The 22549-nt window shown below is 45.7% G+C and overlaps 1 protein-coding gene across 6 annotated transcripts in view; it reads right to left on the reverse strand.

The window, feature by feature from the left end:
• The window catches only part of AMOTL1 (angiomotin like 1), a 133784-nt gene that overhangs the window by 16950 nt on the left and 94285 nt on the right, over positions 1–22549 (reverse strand). For all 6 annotated transcript variants that reach the window (XM_039254989.1, XM_039254984.1, XM_039254990.1 and 3 more), the window contains 2 exons: positions 7634–7779; positions 3292–3441 (listed from right to left, as the gene is read on the reverse strand). In XM_039254989.1, coding sequence (XP_039110920.1) covers positions 3292–3441; positions 7634–7779 — 296 coding nt within the window. The remainder of the gene's footprint in view (positions 1–3291; positions 3442–7633; positions 7780–22549) is intronic.

Consider the following 22549-nt stretch of genomic DNA (forward strand, 5'->3'; position numbering starts at 1 on the left):
TACTCAGGAGGAGGCTCACACCGGGGTCTGTCCGGCCACACAGCTCCGCACGACAAGCAGCTTGTCTCATGTCCTGTCATTCATTTATACCAAAAACGAAAACGGGAACTAGGGCTTGGCCTGCTGGTCTAGGGCATTTTCCCTGGAGGTCAAGGAAGTGACTCCCACTGTCTGTTGCCCCCTGAGGCTGGGAGATAAAATGTAAAGGCAAAGGAAGGGGGAGTCAGATGCCCTGATGTTCATGTCCGCCCCCCTCCCCCACACTCATCTGGGACACAGAGGAATGAGTGCCTGCTTAGAATCAAATAAGATAATTCATATGAAAACACTTATGAATTTGAAAGGGCTAACCAAAGTAAAGCGCTACCAGAAACCTCGAATGCAAGTCGAGCTTGTTTTTCAGCCCTTTCTTTTCATCTGTGTCTGGAAGCTAGGAAATAAATCGGTGGTGTTCTCTGGACACCAGTATAAGCAGAGGATGCTGACACATCAGATTTCCCCCCTTTTGACTCAGGGATACTATTTCCTCTGAACAGCATGGCTTCCAGGATGGCAGGCTTCTGAGGAAGTTCTACGTTCAGGAGAGAAGTTCACCCCAGTTATTCTATGTCCTGGCACTCACACTGCCCTCGTGTTTTCCAGTGGTCACAAACTTGCAGGGCTGGCTGCAAGGTGAAGGGTACCTGAACACTGCACCCCGAAGTACATCACGGAGCAACAGCTCACACACAACCTGCAGTCACAGAGTCCGATCCTACCACAGACACGACAGCAGATGGCCAGGGGCTTTCTAGAACCCATATGTTTCTACTCAATTTTTTAAAGCTATAATTACAAATATTCTAGAATCTGGTGGTTGGTTGCCAGTAACCAACAGCTAAGCAGGAATGGAGCAGAAAGCACTAACCGTCATCAACCTGTCCAGGAAGGCGCTGAACCCCCCTCCGGCCAGACACTGGCCGCAAGCAGGGGGGAGTCCACCGAGAGCCAGTCCATCGAGATGTGAAGCTCCACTGTTAGAAACTCTCTAAGAACAATATCCCACAGCCTGGCTAAGCTGCGATCCCTGCTTGTCATTTTCTAAATCCCTCGTGATGCCATCACAGCTGGCTTATTTCTGCAACATCCTCCTGACCTCTCATGAGATCACGGCACCTCTTCCCAGGGCCCTTCATTCAGGTCATTAAGAGTTATTTAAATAAATGCATGAATTTCAACGTTCAAGAACACAGAGACAGCACGGTCTAATGGGTACATATCCTGGCCAGAAAAACGGGTTGAGGGTCAGGCGGGCCAGCTTCTGCTGCCCACTCAGTTGGTCCGCAAATATTTACGGAACATGTACCCTGTGCTGGGGATACCACAGTGAACAACACACATATAATCTTTGTCCTTCATGTTTTCACCTGGGAGGAATGTCCTAATTAGCTAATGACCTTGGGCTGGCCTCTTAACTGCCCTGGGCCTAATTTTTGTCTTAAAGAACATTCCCCACTTCTCTCTTCTACCTCATAGGACTGTTGGGGTAGCAAGATGTGAAAATTATTTTGAGCTCTTTGCAAGAAAGATAAAATTGTGAATTCTTAAAAATGCTCATTTCCCTTCCTCTTACCTTCATTTCTCCTTTTCCTCCTCTCAGCCTCAAATGATGCTAAGTACTATTTTACCTCCCAAGGTGGAGAGAGATTACTGATAATAACAAGGATAATGGAGTTGAGTCTGGTTTCATAGCACTCAAAATAGAAGATCCAAGGATAAGTAATCTAACTGCAGGGTGTGGGTGGCACATTAACTGAAAAAGAACATTCTTTTTTGCTTTGAGTATTGAGACATGCCCCTTTTGTCAGCCAAAGACTCATAAGTACCCACTGGGTGCCAGCACAGTACCAGGCACCAGAGAAGCCGGCCCTCAATTTGGGGAGGTTAAGATCTCAGTGACTGAGAAGAACTGAAGGGTGGGCCTTAAGTACCAGCGAATATGGCACAGGTTAGATGGATCTGAAGTCCAGAGACAGACTCACCCTTCCTATGAGCTATCAACTAAGCCAATATGGCGGGAGGCTGGGTGGGTTCCTTAATTTTCTGGACAATCTCACTAACGCTCCCTTCCCTAGCCAAGTACACATACCCCGAGGGAAATGTGTGTGCCTGCCATGAGAAAGAGCTGAGCTGGCCTGAACAGATGCTTTCAAGTGTTTTCAAGTATTGCAACCACAACCACTATGCTCTATCCAGTAGATAATTCCATGGAGTCCTGTTTTGTGTTTCCCTGGTTCCTAACATAGAACACACCCTTCACCAGCTGCAAAGAGGGTCAGCCCACCACACTGGCTGAGGACACACAAGCCCAGGCTCTCTCTGGAGCCAGGAACCAGTGCATAATGGAGCCTGGCCCAGCTGCAGAACTTCCCTGCATGACTTTTCCCCTTGCCGAGGCACATATGGGCCCTAGGCTGGGTCGTTGTGCTCGAAGCCTATTAACAGCTAAGTCATGTGGACAGCTGTTATTGGCAGAAAGAAGGAAAGACAGAAGGACTAGGAGCTTATGGCCAGTATTATATTCTAGTGATAGTCCTGAATCCTTCCTCTCCTTTATTTCTGAACACTCACTGATGATCATGTCCTACTAATTTTGCCATCTTACTGGCTCCTTCATGGAATCCCACTTGAGGACATCACAGCCTGAATGTTGGCTCCTCTCACTTCAACATTCACCCCTCCAGACCCTCCAGACACTACCAGAGGGCTCTTTCTCTGGTCCTTTGTACCATTTTCCTCTCTGCCTTAACCCCCCCCCCGCCCCCCCCGGTCACTGGCTCTCTGCTGACTACAGGAGAAAGTCCAATCTCTCAACCTGACTGAATGCCTCCTCACAAGCCACCTCACTGCTTTCTCCCAGTAGCTAGTTGCACCCAGCCATCCAGAACTCGCCATACTGTCTCATACCTCTCTCCTCCATGCAAAATCCTCCTCCTGTCTCTGATGTTCTTCCCCCAGAATGCCCAACAAACTCATCTTTCAAAGTCCAACTCAAGTGTCCTCCTCTGTGAAGCTGTCTCCAGCCACACTGTGCTGTGCCCTGCCCCTGGTGGCCACCACTTTCCCTCTTTTGTCACTGCAATGAGCAGATTGCCTGGTTCCTGCACTGGCCACTATGCTAGTTCACTGGGGACGGAGTTCTCATTCACCAATGCACAGTGCACAGCCTGAACCACAGCATGTGCTGTGCTGCAGAACAGGTGCTGGATGGATGTGTGGCCCCAGCCTCACCTGCCGGGTCCTCAGCCTCACCTGCTGGGTCCTCAGCGCATCGAGCTCTCTCTCCAGCCAGGTCCGCAGTCTCCGCTCCATCTGTTCTCGCTTCTCACACGCAGACTGCAGCTGGCTCAGGGCCTGCTGGAGCTTCTCAACCTTCTCCACATAGGCTTGCTTCTCACGTAGCTGAGCAGAGGACAGTGAACAGCGGCAGAGAACTCAGAGAGGCAGCACTCAAAGCTGAGGTGGAGGTGGGGGGTCAGGGTACCTGGGATCCTATCTGAACTGCAAGTGTTTGTGCCTTCCCTACCGCCACCCCCCTGGTGTGCTGGGACAGAGAGGATTTAGACAAAGGCCGCCAGGAATTAAAGGCCCTACCAGGGCACTTGCTCTCAGTAGCGTGCGCTGCTCTGAGCTCCATCCTTGGTTACTGCTTAATGATTACAGCATTTGCAGACACTGACAAAGAAACTAGCAAAGAGCTTTCAATGCCACAAGGCAAGGCTTATTCTATAGTGTTAACTAAAAAACCCAGAATCAAAAACTAAACACATACACGTTGCCTGCCCGTATATCTATCTATTATGTACATGTAAAAAGAGACTGGAAGGGGCACCTGGGTGGCTTAGTCAGTTAAGCATCCCACTCTTGATTTTGGCTCTGGTCATGATCCCATGGCCGTTCATGGGATGGAGCCCTGTATTGGGCTCTGTGCTGACAGCATGGAGCCTGCTTGGGATTCTCTCTCTCTCCCTCTCTCTCTGCCCCTCCCCCACGCACATTTGCCCTCTCTCTCAAAATAAATAAATAAACATTAAAAAAAAAAGACCGGAAATACTTAAAAAGCATCACCATGTTTATGTGTATGGCACAACAGTAATTTCCCATTTTCCTTATTATCTTCTGTAGTTTTCAAATCTTCTATATAACTATAGGTGTATGTATACATGCATGTGTACCCATTTGTGTGTGGATAAATACATAATTTCCTATCTGGATATCTGTGGAGTAACTTTCTCCTAAAGACTTCAGAGCCCTTTACAGAGGGGTAGTTAACAGCCCTGAAGAGACAGGAAGGGCACAGTGAACACTCAAACGTCACCATAACTGAGGAAACAGAAATTAAGGTGGAAAGGATTTATGTAAATGTCCCATCAGGCACAGATTTAGAATCATGAAAACTTTGTTTTCTTCCAATGAGGAGTCTGGCCCATGTTCACAAATCCTAGGTGCATTTCTAACTTTCTGGGAATTGGCTCATGCCAAAAACCAGGCTGAGGCGCTGACTTGATCTGGTCGTGGGTGAAAAGACACCAGATGGTATTTGCCGTCTGCACCTGGGCGTGCTGATGCCTCACAGGTGATTCAGATCCTGAGTTCAGCCTATGACTGCACTGGCAAGCCGGAACAGGCTAGCGATTGAAGAGCCTGCTGCAAAAGGTGGTTTCTCACTTAGCAGACAGCACCGTACTGAGCTATGCCTGTATCCCGGCCAAAGCCACAGAAATAAAATGGAAGTGCTTCCGATGTTTTGGCACAGGGGGCAGCAACCTTACAGCCTTCTCTAAACCTGCTCTTGGCATCAGTTTCCATCAGGCACTTTTTTTTTTTTAATGTTTTCTTTATTTCTGAGAAAGAGAGAGAGACAGCGTGAGCAGGGGAGAGTGAGAGAGAGAGGGAGATACAGAATCTGAAACAGGCTCCAGGCTCTGAGCTAGCTGTCAGCACAGAGCCCGATATTGGGCTCGAACCCAAGAACCGTGAAATCATGACCTCAGCTGCAGTTGTTTAGCGACTGAGACACCCAGGCGCCCCTCCATCAGGCCCTTTTATTCACCATGCTTTTGATCATTTGATTCAACTGAATAGACACTTAAGGACCTACTAACTGCAGGTTCCTGTGTCCGAAGCTGATTGGCCTGATGAAAAATTTTGTGAATACCATTCATACACTACTTACAGCACATCCTATGTGTATACAGTTTTCTGCATGTGCAGCCCTAAGAACAGATGGGCCATGAGATCTGTTCATCATGGTGCCTTCTGGGCAGAGTACACTGTATGTCCCTAATGCGCGCAACAGTACTCGACACCCAGCAAAATACTCAACAAATGTCTGCTAAACAGAGAACTGTTATTCCTAATCAATAGCAAGATCCTTGAAGGCCTAGATCTGCCTCATTTACCTCTGTATCAGCGTTAAATCTAGCAAAGAGTATATTAGGATGAGGACAATTAAGAATAACAGTTAAGAGGCACCTGGGTGGCTCAGTCGGTTAAGCGACCGACTCTCGATTTTGGGTTAGGTCGTGATCTCATGGTTCATGAGTTCAAACCCCTCACTGGGCTCTGCTCTGACAGTGTGAAGCCTGCTTGGGATTCTCTCTCTCCCTCTTTCTCTGCCCCAGTGCTCTCCCTCTGCCTCAAAATAAATAAATAACATTAAAAAAGAAGAATAACAGTTAAAAATATCAGCCAACATTTTTGGAGCTCCTCCAGGCCAAGCATTGTGCTTTATATGCAATTATCTCATTTAATCTTCCTGATGACAGTCAGAACACAACTGCTCTGTTATCTCCATTTAAGAGAGGGAAGACTGAGACTTGAAGAGGTTACAGGACTTGCTCAAGGTCACACACTGACAGATCCCAGGGTCAGGATTCTAATTCACCGTAGTCCTGGCTCTGGAGTCGCTGCCCTTAGCCATCATGGGAAGTCAGGATAAGCACTCAGTATGAGCTACCTGAACTCAATAAAGACCCTTCAAAAGAACAGGGAGTCGTGCTGGAAGGGAGACAAAAAAGAGATTTTGGGATGCAATCAAAGACTTGTTTCTGTAACAAGAAAAGATCCATATTAGTGATTATAAAAAATTGGTCTTTAAGGAACTCACAATTAGCTTATATTTTATTAGAAGTATTAAAATGAAAAGATTTAAAAAAATTTAATTCTCTTTGGCTCCACACACGGAGATGGAGCCTGAATAAGAAATTTCAGTTATAACCATAATGAGGAGTCCTGGGCCTCCTTTCTCAAAACAGACCCTGTGTCCTTCAGGGATTAAGGTTGCTTTCTGCGGCAAACGTACTTCCTATTTAATGAGTGGCAACAGAGAATCCTCCGGGACTGCGGCTTGGGGTCCTCACACTAGTCTTAAAATTGCGGTTTCTGCAGAGGCACCTGGAAGGCTGAGTCAGGTAAGCGTCGAGCTCTTGATTTCAGCTCAGACCAGGATCTCATGGTTCATGAGACTGAGCCTCGAGTCGGGCTCTATGGGCGGCATAGAACCTGCTTGGAATTCTCTCTCTCCCTCTCTCTTTGCTTCCCCCCCCCCAACTCTTTCATGTACACACTTGCTCTCTCTCTCCCTCTCTCAAAAATAAACATTTTTTAATTGCAGTTTCTACATAGGACTTGTGGCTTTAAAAGGCTTCTAATAGGCAAGACCTTTGTTAATTTAACCATCTCCCCCTTCAGCTGCTCGAACCTTGAAGCCGAAGGTGCTGGGACGCCCCTGTTACCCGGCGTCAGGAGGTGTCTTCCGAAGGAGCAGCTTTTCATCTTCAGCAACAGTTGGATTAACAAGAGCACTGTTTTCTGCATGCCAAGCACCAAGGTCAGTACTCTGTGGAATATGAGCTTCTATTTCCGACGTGGCTCTGGGCAGGGCAGCGCCCTAACAGGGGGGCCTTGCCACCTCAGGGGGCTAACGGGGGCGGCGCAGCAGGCTACCTGCCTGGGCCTCTCCTTTTCTGCCACCGTGTCGACAGCCTGACCCTCAGAACCTCAGCAATGGTCGTTCTTCCACAGCAGGCTTAGAGGCAAAGTCTCCCTCGCAAAACTTAATCTAAAGGGCTGATTTAATCAGAAACCACTAAATCCATAATTCTTGAGAGGGATCAAACTTTCCTGCACTAGCGGGGTGACTGCCCAGCTGAGCCAACTTCTGGGAACTGAAGACGGGTTTGCTGCATGCCACACCCACTCCTCCCAATCAGAGCCTTCTGCCTTTTTTTTTCTTAATGCAATCAAAAGCCCAAAGACAGAGCAGATAAACTATTTTTTAAAAGAAAAACTGTTAGTCTCTTCTCTCCACAGGCACCAGTGGTTTTCAGTCCTTCCATTTATTTCCAGCCCTGGACACTTGCCCACCAGTGGGCTGCAGGCTGGATTTCAGGCGGGAAGTGAGCTCTCTCACGGCTGTCTTTCTATTCTGCCTCGTTCTGGGCTGGATAAACTGTGTCTGTATGAACTTTTATTTGGGAGGCCTCCTACATCCCTCCCCCTGACTCAATGCGATGGAGTTGGCTCCAGGCAGGGGTGCTGATTAGGAAAAGGAAGTGGAGGCCCTCAGGGCACTGCCCGCACCCCATCTCACCTCCTCCTCCAGCTTGATGACCCTGGCCTGGGCGTTGCTCAGAGCCTGGTCCAGGATCTCGATGTGTCTCCGGTGGTCTTCGCTGGCGGTTCGCACTGCTGCTAACTCCATTTCCAACTTCTCCTTCTCCTTCAAGAATTCTTTGTCTAAAAGGGAGACAGAACAAAACCACCTCTATCAGAGAGCACTCACCCTCTGGGCTCGTGGCCAGTCTACATCTGGCAAGGATTAGGAATAAAAAAGCATACAGAGAGTAGAGGGTTGAATTACTGCTTTTGCTCCCTCTTAATAGTGGTGATGTGTGCGGTAAGGGTTTGCTCAAAAACCGCTGTTAACTCTCGATCCATTCCAGGTCACAGTTGCAGAGATGAACAGTACACAAAGAACCAGTGACCCCACGTTCTCTATAACTCATTTCTGTGCAACATTTACTTTCATGCTTCAAATTAACCTTGTACCTACGATTTCGCTTTATGCTCACACCTCCCCTACCTCCATCTTCCAAACCGGTGATGAAAGGGCAGGCAGGCCTAACAATAATACTAATATTCTCATCCAGAGAAAAATAAACCAAGGTCCAGAAGGTTCAGCTCTTTGGCTGACACCGGAGAACAGAGGGGAGCTCTGGCCCAGGCCTCCAATCTTGAGCTGGACCCTCTTCCCATATAACCTGGACCCCCACATTTTCTCCTAGTTCTGTTCAAGAGGGGAAAGGGAAATTGCTCTGGATTTAGGAAAATGTCTTCTCATTCACTGTCTCTTTGCACAAGGAAAGCAAGGGCCGCTGCATTCAGTAGCTTCCACACCACCTTCCGGTAGACTGACTATCATGTTAGTTTAAGCAGAGACGGCCAATGGTATCACGGGATCAGTATTATTTATCGAAGACATTCTTCCTGGCAACAAAAGCAATACACTTTATTTTGAAAATAAATCCGAATGTTTCATCACGTTGTATGTAATATGGAAAAGCTTGAATGAATTCACTGTGCAAGATTAAAGGATTGGTTAAACAAACTACTTTAAGCCCTACAATAGCCTAGGTTGCAGCCATTAAACATTAAATAAGATATTATCAGTGACACGGAAAAACACTTCATTATTGAAAAGAAGTGGCTACATAAACCCTACTCATGCTATTCCACTGTTGTGAAAAATAAGGCATATGCAACAGCTGCAGCAAGTTAGAAACTGATTTCTTCGGGCCCACGCCACTCGAATGCTTCAGACAGTTATCGGGATCCTTTGGCAACCCGCACCGAAACACAGAGAACCAAAGTGCAGAAGCTACACCAGCGTGTGCCCATGGTTTCACTCATTCGCATATCCTCACAGAGTCATCCATTAATTCAACAAAGAGTTATCAAACAGTAAGAATCAGCCCTGTGGGCACGGAAGCAATGGAGAAAGAATGCTGTGCTTAAGAAGCAGGAAACATGCTTTTGAATACAGGGCATGAGACTAAAAAAAGACACTTTAAGCCTACAAATAAGCATTTAACAAACTCCTAATTTTAGAGCCGGAAGGGATCATAGGAAATAACCCCCTCTAGTTCCACCGCTACTTTATGAGTGAAGAAAGGACAGCGCAAGAGCGAAGGCACCTGTCCAAGGTCCCCCTGCCAGCTGGCGTGGAGCTAGGGCCTGAACACGGGTCTCCTGATGTCCCAGTACAATGTCCTTCCCCCTTGACTGCGCTGACCCTGCACCGTGAGGTCATGTCGACAGGATCCAAGTGCAAGTGGAACAGCTTCAGCACTGGCAGCCTGGGTAGCTTTGTATAGCTAAGTGGCAGAAACAATGGCATCTGCTGGAAATAAAATGAAGCCACCAAGATCCTAACCCCGAACACAGAATTACTTGGGGGCTATTTATGTGCCTCACTGCAACAACCAACATCACTCCCCACTTCTCCCTTTCAGCGGCATCTGAAATACTCTCTCTGAAACTTCTTTCCTAATCCATGGAGAATGGCCACGCGAAAGGCCCAAACAAATGGGTCAGTAGCAGCCCACTGACTTTGCGCCCCACGCTCCACAGCCCTGAACGACCCAGAGCCTTTCACTCTTCCTGTGCAGAGTCAATGACATTTGAAGGCTAGCTGTTTGGGCAACAGCTCAACAGCCAGGGGGCCCACTGGCCTTGTCCGGGTTCTGGAGGGCACCCAGGAGTTACTCAGCATGCTTGGGAAAGAGACGCTGGATTTCAGGGCTCCTGCCTGCTTATCAGCCTAAGCGTAAAAGTTATTCTCTTTCTTGAGGACAGCGAAGGACATGTCGATTTTGACCAGAAGAAGGTAAAAGGATAGACAGAGCTCAAGACTAGAAGCCACTTAAGTTCTGCAAATTGATGATCATAATTATTTCTGCATCACAATGACAGGTATTCATATTTCTGAATTAAGAATCCCTCCCCTCCTATACACACACACACACACACACACACACACACACACACACACAGGTGGACACACTGGATTCTAGCATTTACTATTTGCTTGATATACTGTGGTTAAAGCATGGACCTCAACATCAGAAAACTAGATTCAAGTCCCAAGTTCACCACTTTCTATGCTTGAGGTCTCAAGCATGGTTAACCTGTCTCTGAGACTCAGCTCCCTCATCTAATCAAATCATCTAATGGGACTATCAGATGAGAAAGATAACATCTACAACACAGCGTCTTCAAACACGACTCTGCCGATGGAGATGAGGCCTATAAAGCAGAAGGACCTGAATATTCTAGGCATCTGTTTGGGTCATTATTGATTCCCTGAGCCTAGAAAAGTGCCTGGCTCAATGTAGTTGAATGAATGGATAAATCTCTACTATGTGCCAAGTTCGTCGCAAACCGTATAATAAGTGGTAGTTAGCTCTCGTTAGCTGCTAGCTATTTCCTGACAGCCTTTGTTCCACAGCTGTCCACTGTGCCACTGAGGCTGTGCTGACCATGGATGTCCCCGGTTCCCTTCTTTGCTGAGGCTCCCTGAACCTCACAGGCTACACCACCAGACAGAGATGGAGGTAATGAATGAAGACTCCATTAGCTCTGGACTGCTTTGCAGTCCTCTGAAATTCACAGGTCGCAACATCTCTGTTATGAGTTTGATCACCTTAAATTTCAGGCTGCAGCAATGTCACTTAGTATCACTCACACTGGCTCAGAACTCCTTGTCCACTGATAAGAAGCAGTGGTGCTCTGGATGATAAAGTTTTAAAAACAATGTTCTTGACAGCAGCAACAGTAACAAAATCTGCTCGTGTTTGTTAAATGACTACCGTGTTCCAAAAATGGTGACTTAATTCCCTTTAATTATTCCCTTTATTCTAAATTTACTGTGGAATTATTATCCCCATTATTATTTCCACATTCCAACAGGTTAAGTCACATGCCCACAGAAGTGGGACCGCTCTGTCAACGGCAGAGGCAGAAAGTGCTTTTGTGCCTAACTCAAGTTCACAAGCATAGCGCTATGTGTCTCCCCTGAGGCACAGAATATAGCGCAGAATACAGAGGCAGAAAGTACACGAGAGCTCCATGACGCTCATTATTACAAGACTTACATATGTCACAGGCTGTATCATATTTCTCCAAACAGAGCAACCCCATCCACACGTATATCCCTCTGCAAATATTAATTAAGCATCTATTACATGGAGGCATCAGAGAGTACTGTGAAAAGCTTGGTACTAGAAGTAAATTGCCTAGATTCATGTCCAGCTCTACCACTTACAGTTCTGTGACTTTGGGGACAAATGGACTAGCCTTTGAAGTGAGGATCACAACAGCACCTACTTGGAAAATGCATAAGGTATGGGGTGGGGCACATGGGTGGCTCAGTCGGTTGAGCATCAGACTTTGGCTCAGGTTGTGATCTCACGGTTGGTGAGTTCGAGACCTGTGTTGGGCTCTCTGCTGTCAGTGCAGAGCCTGGAGCCCACTTTGGATCCTCTGCCCCCCACTTCCCTTTCTGCCCCTCTACTGCTTGTGTGCTGTCTCTCAAAAATAAACATTAAAAAATGCATATGGTAAGTACTCAGTAAATGTCAACTATGATAATGCTGTGGTTATTGCTGGTGTTCTTGAAGGCGTAATAAATTCAGGGGCTGCAAGATGAGTAGGTTGTAGCGTTTTCCTCTCATTCAGGCAGGAAGTGACACAAGGACACACACAAAACAATGTGACAGGTCACACTAACATGCCTGAACAGGTGCTGTGAGAACACAGAGAGAACGTCTAATTCAGGCTAGTGTGTGAGGAGGGGGAGTGTCAAGGCAGTGAGCCTGTGTGGGGGATGCTGGCTCTGACCCTGGAAACATAGGACTGAGGGGTGTCAGGGCCATTCTAAAAGGTCCTCTCTCAGGAGATGCCAAGGGAAAGCCCCATGGGTGAGGTCACTGCATAAGACGGTCCCTTCAGCTTACTAGTAGTTAAGCCCCATGGGCTATCTCAAGAAAGACCAGCCTCACACTGAATTCTTGGTTGGGCTCCAATGTATATACTGAGAATTCCTAGAACAGGCAAGTTGACACAAGAGAACTCTTGCCCAGAATGGTCCGTTTACTCAGTGGATATGAATTACCCTGAGCTGCATGGAGCAGCGGGTTGTTTAGCACATGGCCCCAGGCCCATTTACACAGAGGATGTCTGCTCATATACTGTTTACTTTGGAAAGAACAGCGGTGGTATGGCTTTGCCCGGCCGACCTGGTTTGATTCTGGCACCTTCACACACACCAGTTCACCTTGGACATGTGAGATGTCCCGGACTCCGTCCCCTCAAATGGAATGAACAGGATCATTTGCATGACCGATGTGAGGATTAGGGTGGCTATCCGGAAAACACCTCCCATGGGGCTTGGCACATAACAGGTACTTGAAAAATAACGTGAGCTGACGTATTACTGGGGGCTTACCATGTCTGTCCTCTGCTTTATAACAGCACCTCCCTTACTCCTCCTAACAACTTGGTTAGACAACAGAGAAAACCAGAGAGAAGTGAGCTGCGACACTAGTACAGGTCAAATGGTAGTTGCTTTTCTGCCGCCACCCACAGGGTTAGGCTCTTTCCTAAGGAGCGCGCAAACGTGGATGTAAACTAGAACTGGCCCAATAATTCAAAGACGCTCCCTTTTCATCTTACCTTCTCCTCTGCCAGTTCTAGGGAAGGTCGAATGGACAGTCTGTCGAAGGTGCTTCTGCAAATGCTACCTGAGCACTGAGCTCGACAGTTGGCTGCACCACGGGATGATGGGCCCTCATAACCTCTGCTGGGAAATGCCAAGGATGGGGTATGTGCGTGGGGTGTGACAGTGGAGGTGCCAGGGCACCGTGTGCCAAGCTGCTGGTTTATAACTTGGTGCTCCAACTTACGGTGGGAATTCATGCGGGAGCAAAGCTGTGACCTGGCCCTTCTCAAGTAGGTATTAATTTCTAGGCCTCTCCTGATGTATAGGGTTTTAATGAGCTTTTCCCTGAACCCAATATAACTGAAGGAATGGGGAGACCAGCTGCTGCCAGCGTGGCCGAGGGCTGACTAATTTACTGGAATGCTTGGAAGGTAAAAGATAAGTCTTCCTTTCCCTGTTCCCTCCTTTCAGCCAGAACCAAGGTTTAACCCATTAACTGGCTGGTTCTGTGGGGATTTAGATCTGTCCCAGATCGTGCGCACATTCGTGTGCACATGTGCGTAGATATAAACACAGACCAAGCCAATTCTGTTCTAGTTCCAGATCCCATATGCTCACAAAGAAATGCACAACTGGCCTACTAACGGGCTGGTTCTTTGCAGTTATTTCCCTGGCACTTCTCAAGGAAGGTTCTTGTTGCCTTGCAGGTGGCAAGAGGAAGCGGTGGTGATGGAGCGAAGGGAGGAGAAGGCAGGCACAACCCAACACACCTCTCTGACATGCCAATGACCACAAGTCTCGTTCTGACGGAGGAGACTGATTTTAGGAGTAGAGTCTCTGGCTGCTCTGAGTAAAGAGAATGTAAAGGACTCTACAAGAGAACAGGCCACAGACAGTGGGAGTCAGAGGAGATGGGGCTGACAGTCCCCAGGCCCTCTGAGTACGACAGCAGAGTCCCCACGTCCAGCACCGGTGGGAGAGGGCCTGCAAGAGGCAAGTGCTTCCTCACTGGATCTCCATGGAGCAGACAACTTTCACAGAGTGGGGTACGACAATGCTCAATTTACAAGAGCCATTACTACAGTCCTCTACACACAGGGCTAATCTGGCAAGTCGCCATGAGTTCCCTACAAAGCTCCCTTCATCTGCCCCTACCTAGTACTCCCCATTTGAGGGGGTCAAACCTGAAGGGCCTTGTGCCCAAACCAGGCCAGAGTCTCTCATCCAGGAACATGAAAGTGGGAGCCATGGAGAGGCGTGATGCTGACGTGGGAACCTAGCTCTTAGGCTAGCAGCCATATTCCAGCATGTGCTTTGGAGAAACAGAGAAAGCCATTCTGTAGAGAATGAAGGATCAAGCACGTGGACATAAAAGGTGGATGAGAATCCATGGGTGACAGAGAGGGAGGAAAACAGAGCCATACAGACAAACACAGACCCCTAAATGCAAACTATGCCTTGATTCTCACAGACACGGAAACCCCCAGCCCCTGCCTGAACTTCCTGCCTGAGGGCTCCATTGCACATGGATCTACTTAGAAAACAGCCCTCTTATTTGGGCTTCAGCTACTAGCTCAGGCACATTTTCTTTTCATAATGAAAGATCACTAAGACACTTACTCTTCTTTCTTTACACGTCTATATCCTTCTCCACCAAGAAAAGACTTGGTAGTTTGGTTGACACCTTAGGAGGATGCTCACCAACAGTAATGGCATCCATTTTGGTAACTAGAAACTTCTCTGCACTGCTAACGAAATGGATTTCCTCTTGTGAAACGAAGTCCAAATACTTATTTGCCATATTCTCTCCCTAAAGTTTCTTTTCTTGTTTCTTCTTCCTCTCAGATGATTCGGCTCTGTGTTCCCTGGCACCATAGCTTATAACACTGAACAGATGTTTGGAAGAACTCTATTCCAAGGGCCAGCTACAAGCTATGAGGTAAGGGAAGAGTCAGATCCTTTTGGAAGTCCTGCTGACACTAAGAGTAATTTCTTTTTTCTGAGGTCATGTGAGTGCAAAGGCAAAAGGAGGGATTTCATTTAGTTCCCTATCTGCAACTTATCCAGGTTCATTCTGCCTCAGAAATATTTTACGTGGGAGTGCAATCTTTACATCTGCCCTCACCCCCTCACCTCAGTTTGAGAGTCAGACCGATGAACCCAGAAAGAGACCCCTCCCCACACTAAATATAATCCAAACAGGGCACTGTTTACATTATACAGGAGTGAGCTTTTGACATGAGGCTTATTTGATATAAAAGATCAAAGATGATCCCCCTTTAAAAGCCACACTAATTTAGAGATGAAAAGGTAATACAAAGCTGACCCCATAAACTGCTTGTCTGGCTTTTTGCTGTCTTCTTAAAATCGGCCAATCCGGCTTCTCAGGTAAGGAAGCGCGTTATTGCAGGGAAGGGTCTTCAGCTCCGGCAGCCCCGGTGTGCAAGGGTGGGTTGCCAGGCAACCGGAGACTCAGGAGAGGGTGTGAGTGGGCACTAAGTAGGTTTGTTAACAAACACTAGCGCTCTGGAGGGGGCATGTTTTACATGGCTCAGCCAACTGTTTTTATTTTTTTCTTAAATAGTTTATTGTCAAGTTGGTTTCCATATAACACCCAGTGCTCATCCCAACAAGTGCCCTCCTCCATGCCCATCTCCCTCTTTCCCGTCTCCCCCATCACCATCAGCCCTCAGTTTGTTCTCAGTATTCAAGAGTCTCTCATGGTTTGCCTCCCTCCCTCTCCCAAACTATTTTTCCCCTTCTTCTCCCCCCTGGTCCTCTGTTAAGTTCCTCCTAATCCACCTATACGTGCAAACATATGGTATCTGTCCTTTGACTTATTTCGCTCAGCATAACACCCTCAAGTTTCATCCATGTTGCTACACATGGCCAGATTTCATTCTTTCTCATTGCCATGTAGTATTCCATTGTACAGATAATTGCTTTTAAATGAATTCTCAGCAAGGGAAGTTAAGGCCAGGAGTTCAAACCCACCCAAGGAATGTGGGGGGCCAAGTAGAAGGGAGGGCATTCTGAAGAAGGCATCCTGTCTCAATTTAATTTCTTTCAATTTAAAAGGAAAAACAAATTCCCTTTTACACTGTGCTATGGTAGCAAAATTACTCCAAAATACTAATCAGTTTTTCAAGGCCCACCCTGAAAATTACAGGCTACATGAAGCTTTTCTGCTTCCTTTGATAAAACACATCTTTCCTGCAAGGGAGAGCCTGAAAACATATGCTTTGCTGGGAGGGCCGGGGGGGAGGCGGGGGGAAGTGGTCTTAACCAGCATATTAACCATATTCTACCTTGTAGTCCATATACAGGGGCCGGCGTCTGTCTGAATCTTCCTACTGAGCTTACTTCGTACTACCTTTGTAGGCTTTTAAGAATCTAAGATAACAGAAGGGTTTCCTAGGTGGAGAGCTATGCCAGGTTTAGGCAACAGCTTACTGAGGAAGAGGATGCTACTGATACATGATCAAGTTCGACCTCAGTCTTCAAAACTTTAACAAAAAATGAAAGTTTCAGATACTTCTCACTGGAAGGGGACAAAACCTAACCAGAAAATATTGTATTCATCTAATTCATCTAATGAAGGAAGACAATAATACAGTTTGGCCTTAACATACTTAAATTTTTGTTACTTTATAGAAGTTATCTTATATAGGCTCTTTAATATCCAGGCCTCAAAGTGAATTTGTAGCGCTGAAAGTAAGCTACCTTAGCTATAATGTGGTAAAAATATTTGAATACCAGCAGTCCTCTTCAATATAGTTGTCTTTTTTTTATGTTTATTTTTGTGTGTGTGTGAGAGAGAGAAAAAGAGAGCGTGAACAAGGGAGAGGCAGAGAGAGTTGGAGACACAGAAACCTAAGCAGGCTCCAGGTTCTGAGCTGTCAACACAGAGCCTGGTGCGGGGCTCAAACTCATGAGCTGTGAGATCAAGACCTGAGCCGAAGTCAGAAACTTAACCAACCGAGCCACCCAGGTGCCCCAATATAATTTTCTATAAATATAGTTTTTTAAATAAAATATAATCTCTTAAAATATAATTTTCCCTATTGTAGTCATTCTTCCTTTTGCATTTTAACCTTGGAAACTGTACTTACACATTTAGATATAATTTACAGGTACTGGTTTTTTTTTAACCTACCTAAATTTATGACCTATGCAGCTTGCTAACTTGCTTGACTGAATATACACCCATGTATCCGCTCAGCTTCCAAATATACTGTTCGACTTTCCACATTATTACGTTTTTTTACTTGAAATAAAAATGTACTACTACTCCTATATCACTGCCAATGGCAAAACAACAAATTCAGCAATGAATAACGCCACATAAATACTGGATATACCGGACATTGGTTTTGACTGCACGCATATTTCGTGAATCAATTATAAACCAAATTTTCGCTAGCCACCAGAGAACAGAAGTCCATCTTTTATTTTTGTCATTTCTTAATATGAAAAAATGAGCCACAGACACTTCTATTTAGTGTGGCTCCCTGTGTAGAAAACATCCACAAAACCTGGACATAGTATGGAGGGCAATGATGTAAAGACAGTGGAAACGGATGGAAGCGGACATGTGAGGGGAAGGGAAGGAAAGAGCTACATGTGCTGGACCTTGACAGAGGTGGTTGCTACATTTCCTCACACCATACACCTGAAACGTGTAAGCTTTACCATATATATATATATATATGTACGCATTATATATGTATATCTGTTTGAATTAAGACATTAGTTATACCATTATTAAAACATGTATATATAGAAAGCTATGGTTTTAAATGGGCTCTTTGAATGGCAGATAAGGTTTAACACCAACACCTGGCCCAGACAGACATTTATGCTGGGGAAGCTGTTTTCCCTGGGGAACCAAGCGGTCCATTCTAGGAAGGATCAAGGGGAAAGAAATGTGCTGCCTCCAGTTACGTTTCCTGCCTTCAACCTCTGTGACACCTCGTCGTTTTTGGAAGTTGCTTTGAACTAATCCTTTTCTTTCTCTTCCTTCTACCAAACCACGGTCTTAGTTAGCAAAAAGAAAATTAGTAACAGATGCATGCTTATTTTTCATGGTCTAAGACCAAATTTTCTGGACTTAACACAAACATTTTGTCGCCTCAAAGTTCTCTGACTCCACCGAGATGCAGCTGTCTATGCTCTCTCTACAATTCATGGACCAAAAATAGTCTTGAGAAGGAATTTCCAGGAACTGCACTGCAGAATTACCCACCGTATGCTGCTTGTTTTGTATCGTCTCAGAACAAAAAGTTTAATTTCACAGATATTTTGAGAAATCTTTTTTTTTTGTTTTTAGACTCTAGGTTCTATTCTGGTCTCAATGATTTTTTTGTTTCTGTAGCTGAAGAGAGACACTGGATTATCCAGTCCTTCTGTTATAACTGGCTGCGGTTCAAAGATAGATGTAGAAGTTGAAAGTCCAGAATATTAATTCCAGTAGTTAGAACTCAGTTGAGGGGAAGACCCAAACATTATTAGTGTAAGTCACGGTGCTGGGCTAAATAATTTGCAACCAAGTAATAATTCTAGTAAGGGATTATGTATGTTTGTCCCGCTATCCCAGATTCTTCTTGAGGTAAAAATGTGAAATCTTTCATCACCCTCAGAGCCAAAAGAGATGACCTTTGCAGAAGGGGAAGAAAAAACATAAGAACAAGGAAGTTCTAATTGCCGTTGTGGTTTAGCCATTAAACACCTACGGGGCCTTGGGCAAACCACTGGATCGTTCTTGGCTGTGATTTCTTCGTTAGTAAAACATGCAGGCTACACTAAATGTGTTCTAAAATCACTGGGAGTCCCCTGCTGCCACCCTTCATATTACAACCTCTCTCTGCCTTCCAGTATATAAGAAGGGCAACCCCACTGAGGGCCAGCTCAGTAAGTTTGGGCCCCAGACTCAGAATGACCTGGGTTCGAAACCCGTCTGCCCCACTTACCACCTTGTATGACCATGGACAAGCTACTTAACCTTCCTGTGCCTCAGGGCATCTGCAAAACACCTAGAATACAGACCTCACAGGTTGTCTGGAGCATTAAAATACACAGTGTACCTACAGAGGCTAGCAGAGTAAGTGCTCAATTAATGCTGGCAGCTGTTACTGCTCTTACACCCAGGCTGGCCTGAACCAGGACCCGCAGGACAGGTTTAAGGGGGCAAACTGCAACCCCACCTGAGGATAAACCTTTAGCCGTCAGCTCAACAGCCTCTGAGGATACTGTCACTCACAGAGACAATGAGATGGCCTTTTAATGAGCTTCAGTTCGTAAGACACACGCATTGCTCGTGACCAGATTTGTGACCTTCGAGGTCTCCTCCAAGATCTGCAGACCTCATCTCCCAGGAGGCTGCTTATGGGAGGAACTTCGGGCCCTGCTGGGAAAGGCACCCCTAAGACTTCACTATGCAGGCAGTTATCCTGCATCCTTCAGGATGCCAGTCCTCCATCATTATCGAATTCCTGATCCTCACTGGGAGCTAAGCCTTGTGCCTGAACTTCTACATGCCTCGGTTTATCTAAAATGATAATCATCATGCTTCCCTGATTAGGGATGAAGTAAAAGAGGACTGTGAAACTCCCAGGAAAGGAAATAACAATTACATCTGGGGAAATTCACAAAGTGAGATCTAGGGAATACTTCAGGAGGGCTGCATTTTCCATGTTCCTTTTACTGAGGTTCCTTCTTTTTCCATCCTTCCATGACTTGTACCTGGGACACAGGTCAGCTTATGATGGCCTATGAACCAAATCCCACAGGCTGATTCTGTTTACAATCAAGTTTCATTGGAACTCAGCCACACCCACATGTTGATGGACCATCTATGGCAGCCTTCAGGCTAAAAGGACAGAGCGGAGTAGTTGTGGCCCCTGAGCCTAAAATTATTTACCATCTGGCCCTTTACAGAAAGAGTTTGCTCATCTGTGGCCCAGAACACAACTAGTTCAGAGGAGATAGCCAATAACTACTTGGTTACATGAGAATCATCATCATTTTATTCAGTAGCCAACAAATACCTATTAAATGACTCTAAGTGCCAGGCACTATACCAGGTTCTGGAGATAAATGAGCTGGGACTGCAACAGGGAGGGTGACAGACAGGGCCCCAACCCTCATGCTGCATCTGGTTTAGGAAAGGAAGACAGAAAATGACCATCCAAACAGTTATTTATATACAACCGTAATGGGTGCTTACAAGGGAAAAAGTACCAGGCGTAGGAGGAGAATGTAAAAGGAAGACTTCACCCTATTCTCAAAGACTTCTCTGGGAATTGCCTTTCGCGCTGAGACCTGGGATCCTGGATTTCCTGGTTCTGAACCGCCAGGGAAAGTGAGGGTTTCCTGATGATACATGAAATGCACATGGACTTCAGCATGTATTTCATCTTGTGCTAGTCCATCCATCTAGGTATTAGTACCAAGAAACGTGGACTCTAATAAAGTTAAAGACATTTGATTTTTCAATCCCCATAACAGGAATGCCAAGGAGCTACACAGTTTTAAAAGCAACAATGTGAAACTCATAACTCACATTCAGTTGTCAGAGACTAGGGCTCACACATGATCAAGAGACAGTTCTTTAATCAGCTCTGGTTCTTTAAGCACAGAAAAATCAGCCAGATTGAATAATGTTAATTTTCACACTTGGGGAGATGCGACTGAACATAAACAGATGCCTGCGGCCTGGGTGTACTTCTGGCTGTCATGTAGGCTTGACGTTTCTCAGTGCTGTCTGTCAAGGTTGATCGAGTGGTGTAAGCATGCACATGCTCTGCCTTCCAAATTCAGCAAGGCTCAGTGAGCCACGCAGGCATTCTGTGGGAATGCGGCCCATCTCCCCCCTGCCCTGAAAGCTGGCAGGTCCTTCCAGGGAATGTGAGAGCTGAAGTCAATGGAGGATGCGTGGAGGCAGGAAGAAGTTTGCAGAATAAATGCATTTTATAAAGCCTCTGCGTTTCCTGTCACCGGTTATCCCCCAGAGCTCTGGTGGCTAAATGAGATCTATTTCTTTAGAAGAAATGGAGACACAGGGAGATTAAGCATCTTTCTTCAAGTCAATGAGTACGTGAGTGAGAGACCAGGATTCAGGACATGCAGCACCTGAGCCACGATCATTTGCTTGGGCTTGTACCTACAAAACTTTGGGTATTTAGGACTGCACAGACCTATTAAACACAGGGGTCGTCTTCAAGGAGCATCAGTTCATTCAGGGCAAGAACATTTTCTTGACTTAAATGATACTGCCTTGGCAGGTTTCATGGACAAGTCCTTTCTCTTGCCCAGGCACTGAACTGTGGTGTCTGGAATGGTCTATGGATTGGTCAGCGTGAGCATCTGGCCAGTTGCTACAAAAACCTTAATATACCACAGCCAACTCTCATCTCCAACACAACCACAATGGAGTAAAAGAGAAGGAGTCAAGGGAACCAAAATCAACTCTATTAATACCAACATTCAAGAAAAATACTATAAAATACTATGATCCTTATTAGTAAAAGATTTCCCTTGCCTCAATATCCTCCTACCTGGAAAAAAAGGAGGGAAGGAAGAAGGCAATTTGAGCATTTTCAAGTTGCTTCTATTCTGATACTTCTTTTTAATAATTTGCCTAATGTCTTAAAATAAGGCATTATTATCTCCAAATATGACTGGGAGATACTGAGCTTAAAAGAACAATTTGATACTGATGCTGCATAAGGATTATTTCCAGCCTAATGTTACAAGGACTTTCCACTTTTATTCATTCCCTCAATACACACTTATCGAGTGCCAGGAAGATAAAAAGGTTCAAGGGCTTGTAGTGCAGGGTGGGGATGGGTACTGTGGATATTGGTAAAGAATGCCTTCTCCCACCTAGAAGAGGAGATCTCTGCCAATAAATTACACCCTTATGGAATGCCAATGGAGTAAACACTGCAGTCGGGGCTCAGAAGAAGCTGTGAGCACTGGCAAGCCCAGAGGAGGGGTAAACTAGTATACTCATAACCTAACCTGTCCTTCCTAACGAGGTCTGATGGGAACTCACAACATGAAGTAATGAAAGCCAATGAGGATTGAGAACAATCTCCTCATGCTCTACGTGGGTCAACTGAACCAACGTTTCTGTCACTGTAAATTCGGTTTGGTATTTCACACAAGCCCTTGCAGGTAATACAAACATCTCAGAGGGATGTTCTTGCAGGAAATTATGTTAGACTCTTTTATAGTCTATAAGAGACAGAAAATCAAAGTACCTGAAACAGGATTTAAGAGTGAGATGATGATTTCAAGTCATGCAAAATGGCAAGTTACTGTTATTTCTAAAATAGGTTGGTCGCACACATTTGTTTTGGTCAATTTCCAAACCCATGAGAATTATAAGAAAAATCAAATCCATACGGTTCTGACTTATGTACACCCATTTTTCAACAACTTAGACAACTGAATGTCCAAAACCTATTTTTTTAAGAGACACCATTTAACAGCCAGAATCTAACACAGACTGAAGTTGAACCAAGTATGTTCAACCTGTAGGGTCTAAAGAACCCTAGAGGGATAGAGAGAAGTTCTTGACACCATGAGACATGAATGGTTTTATCCTGGAATAACACACCTATGCCAGAGTTGAGCTCCCACTCAACCCGAGAACGTAGTGAGATTGTCTCTATCAGTCTAGCTTCCCCACATCTAATATTTTATTTTAGGTTTTCTGGCCTAATGGCATGAGAATTCTGCAGAGCTATCAATTTTCGGCGAGAAAAAACAGTTAAGCAGTTGTAC

This window comes from Hyaena hyaena, unplaced genomic scaffold (assembly GCF_003009895.1).
Source record: "Hyaena hyaena isolate Hyena2069 unplaced genomic scaffold, ASM300989v1 scaffold_506, whole genome shotgun sequence".
In the NCBI taxonomy this organism is placed as follows: domain Eukaryota; kingdom Metazoa; phylum Chordata; class Mammalia; order Carnivora; family Hyaenidae; genus Hyaena; species Hyaena hyaena.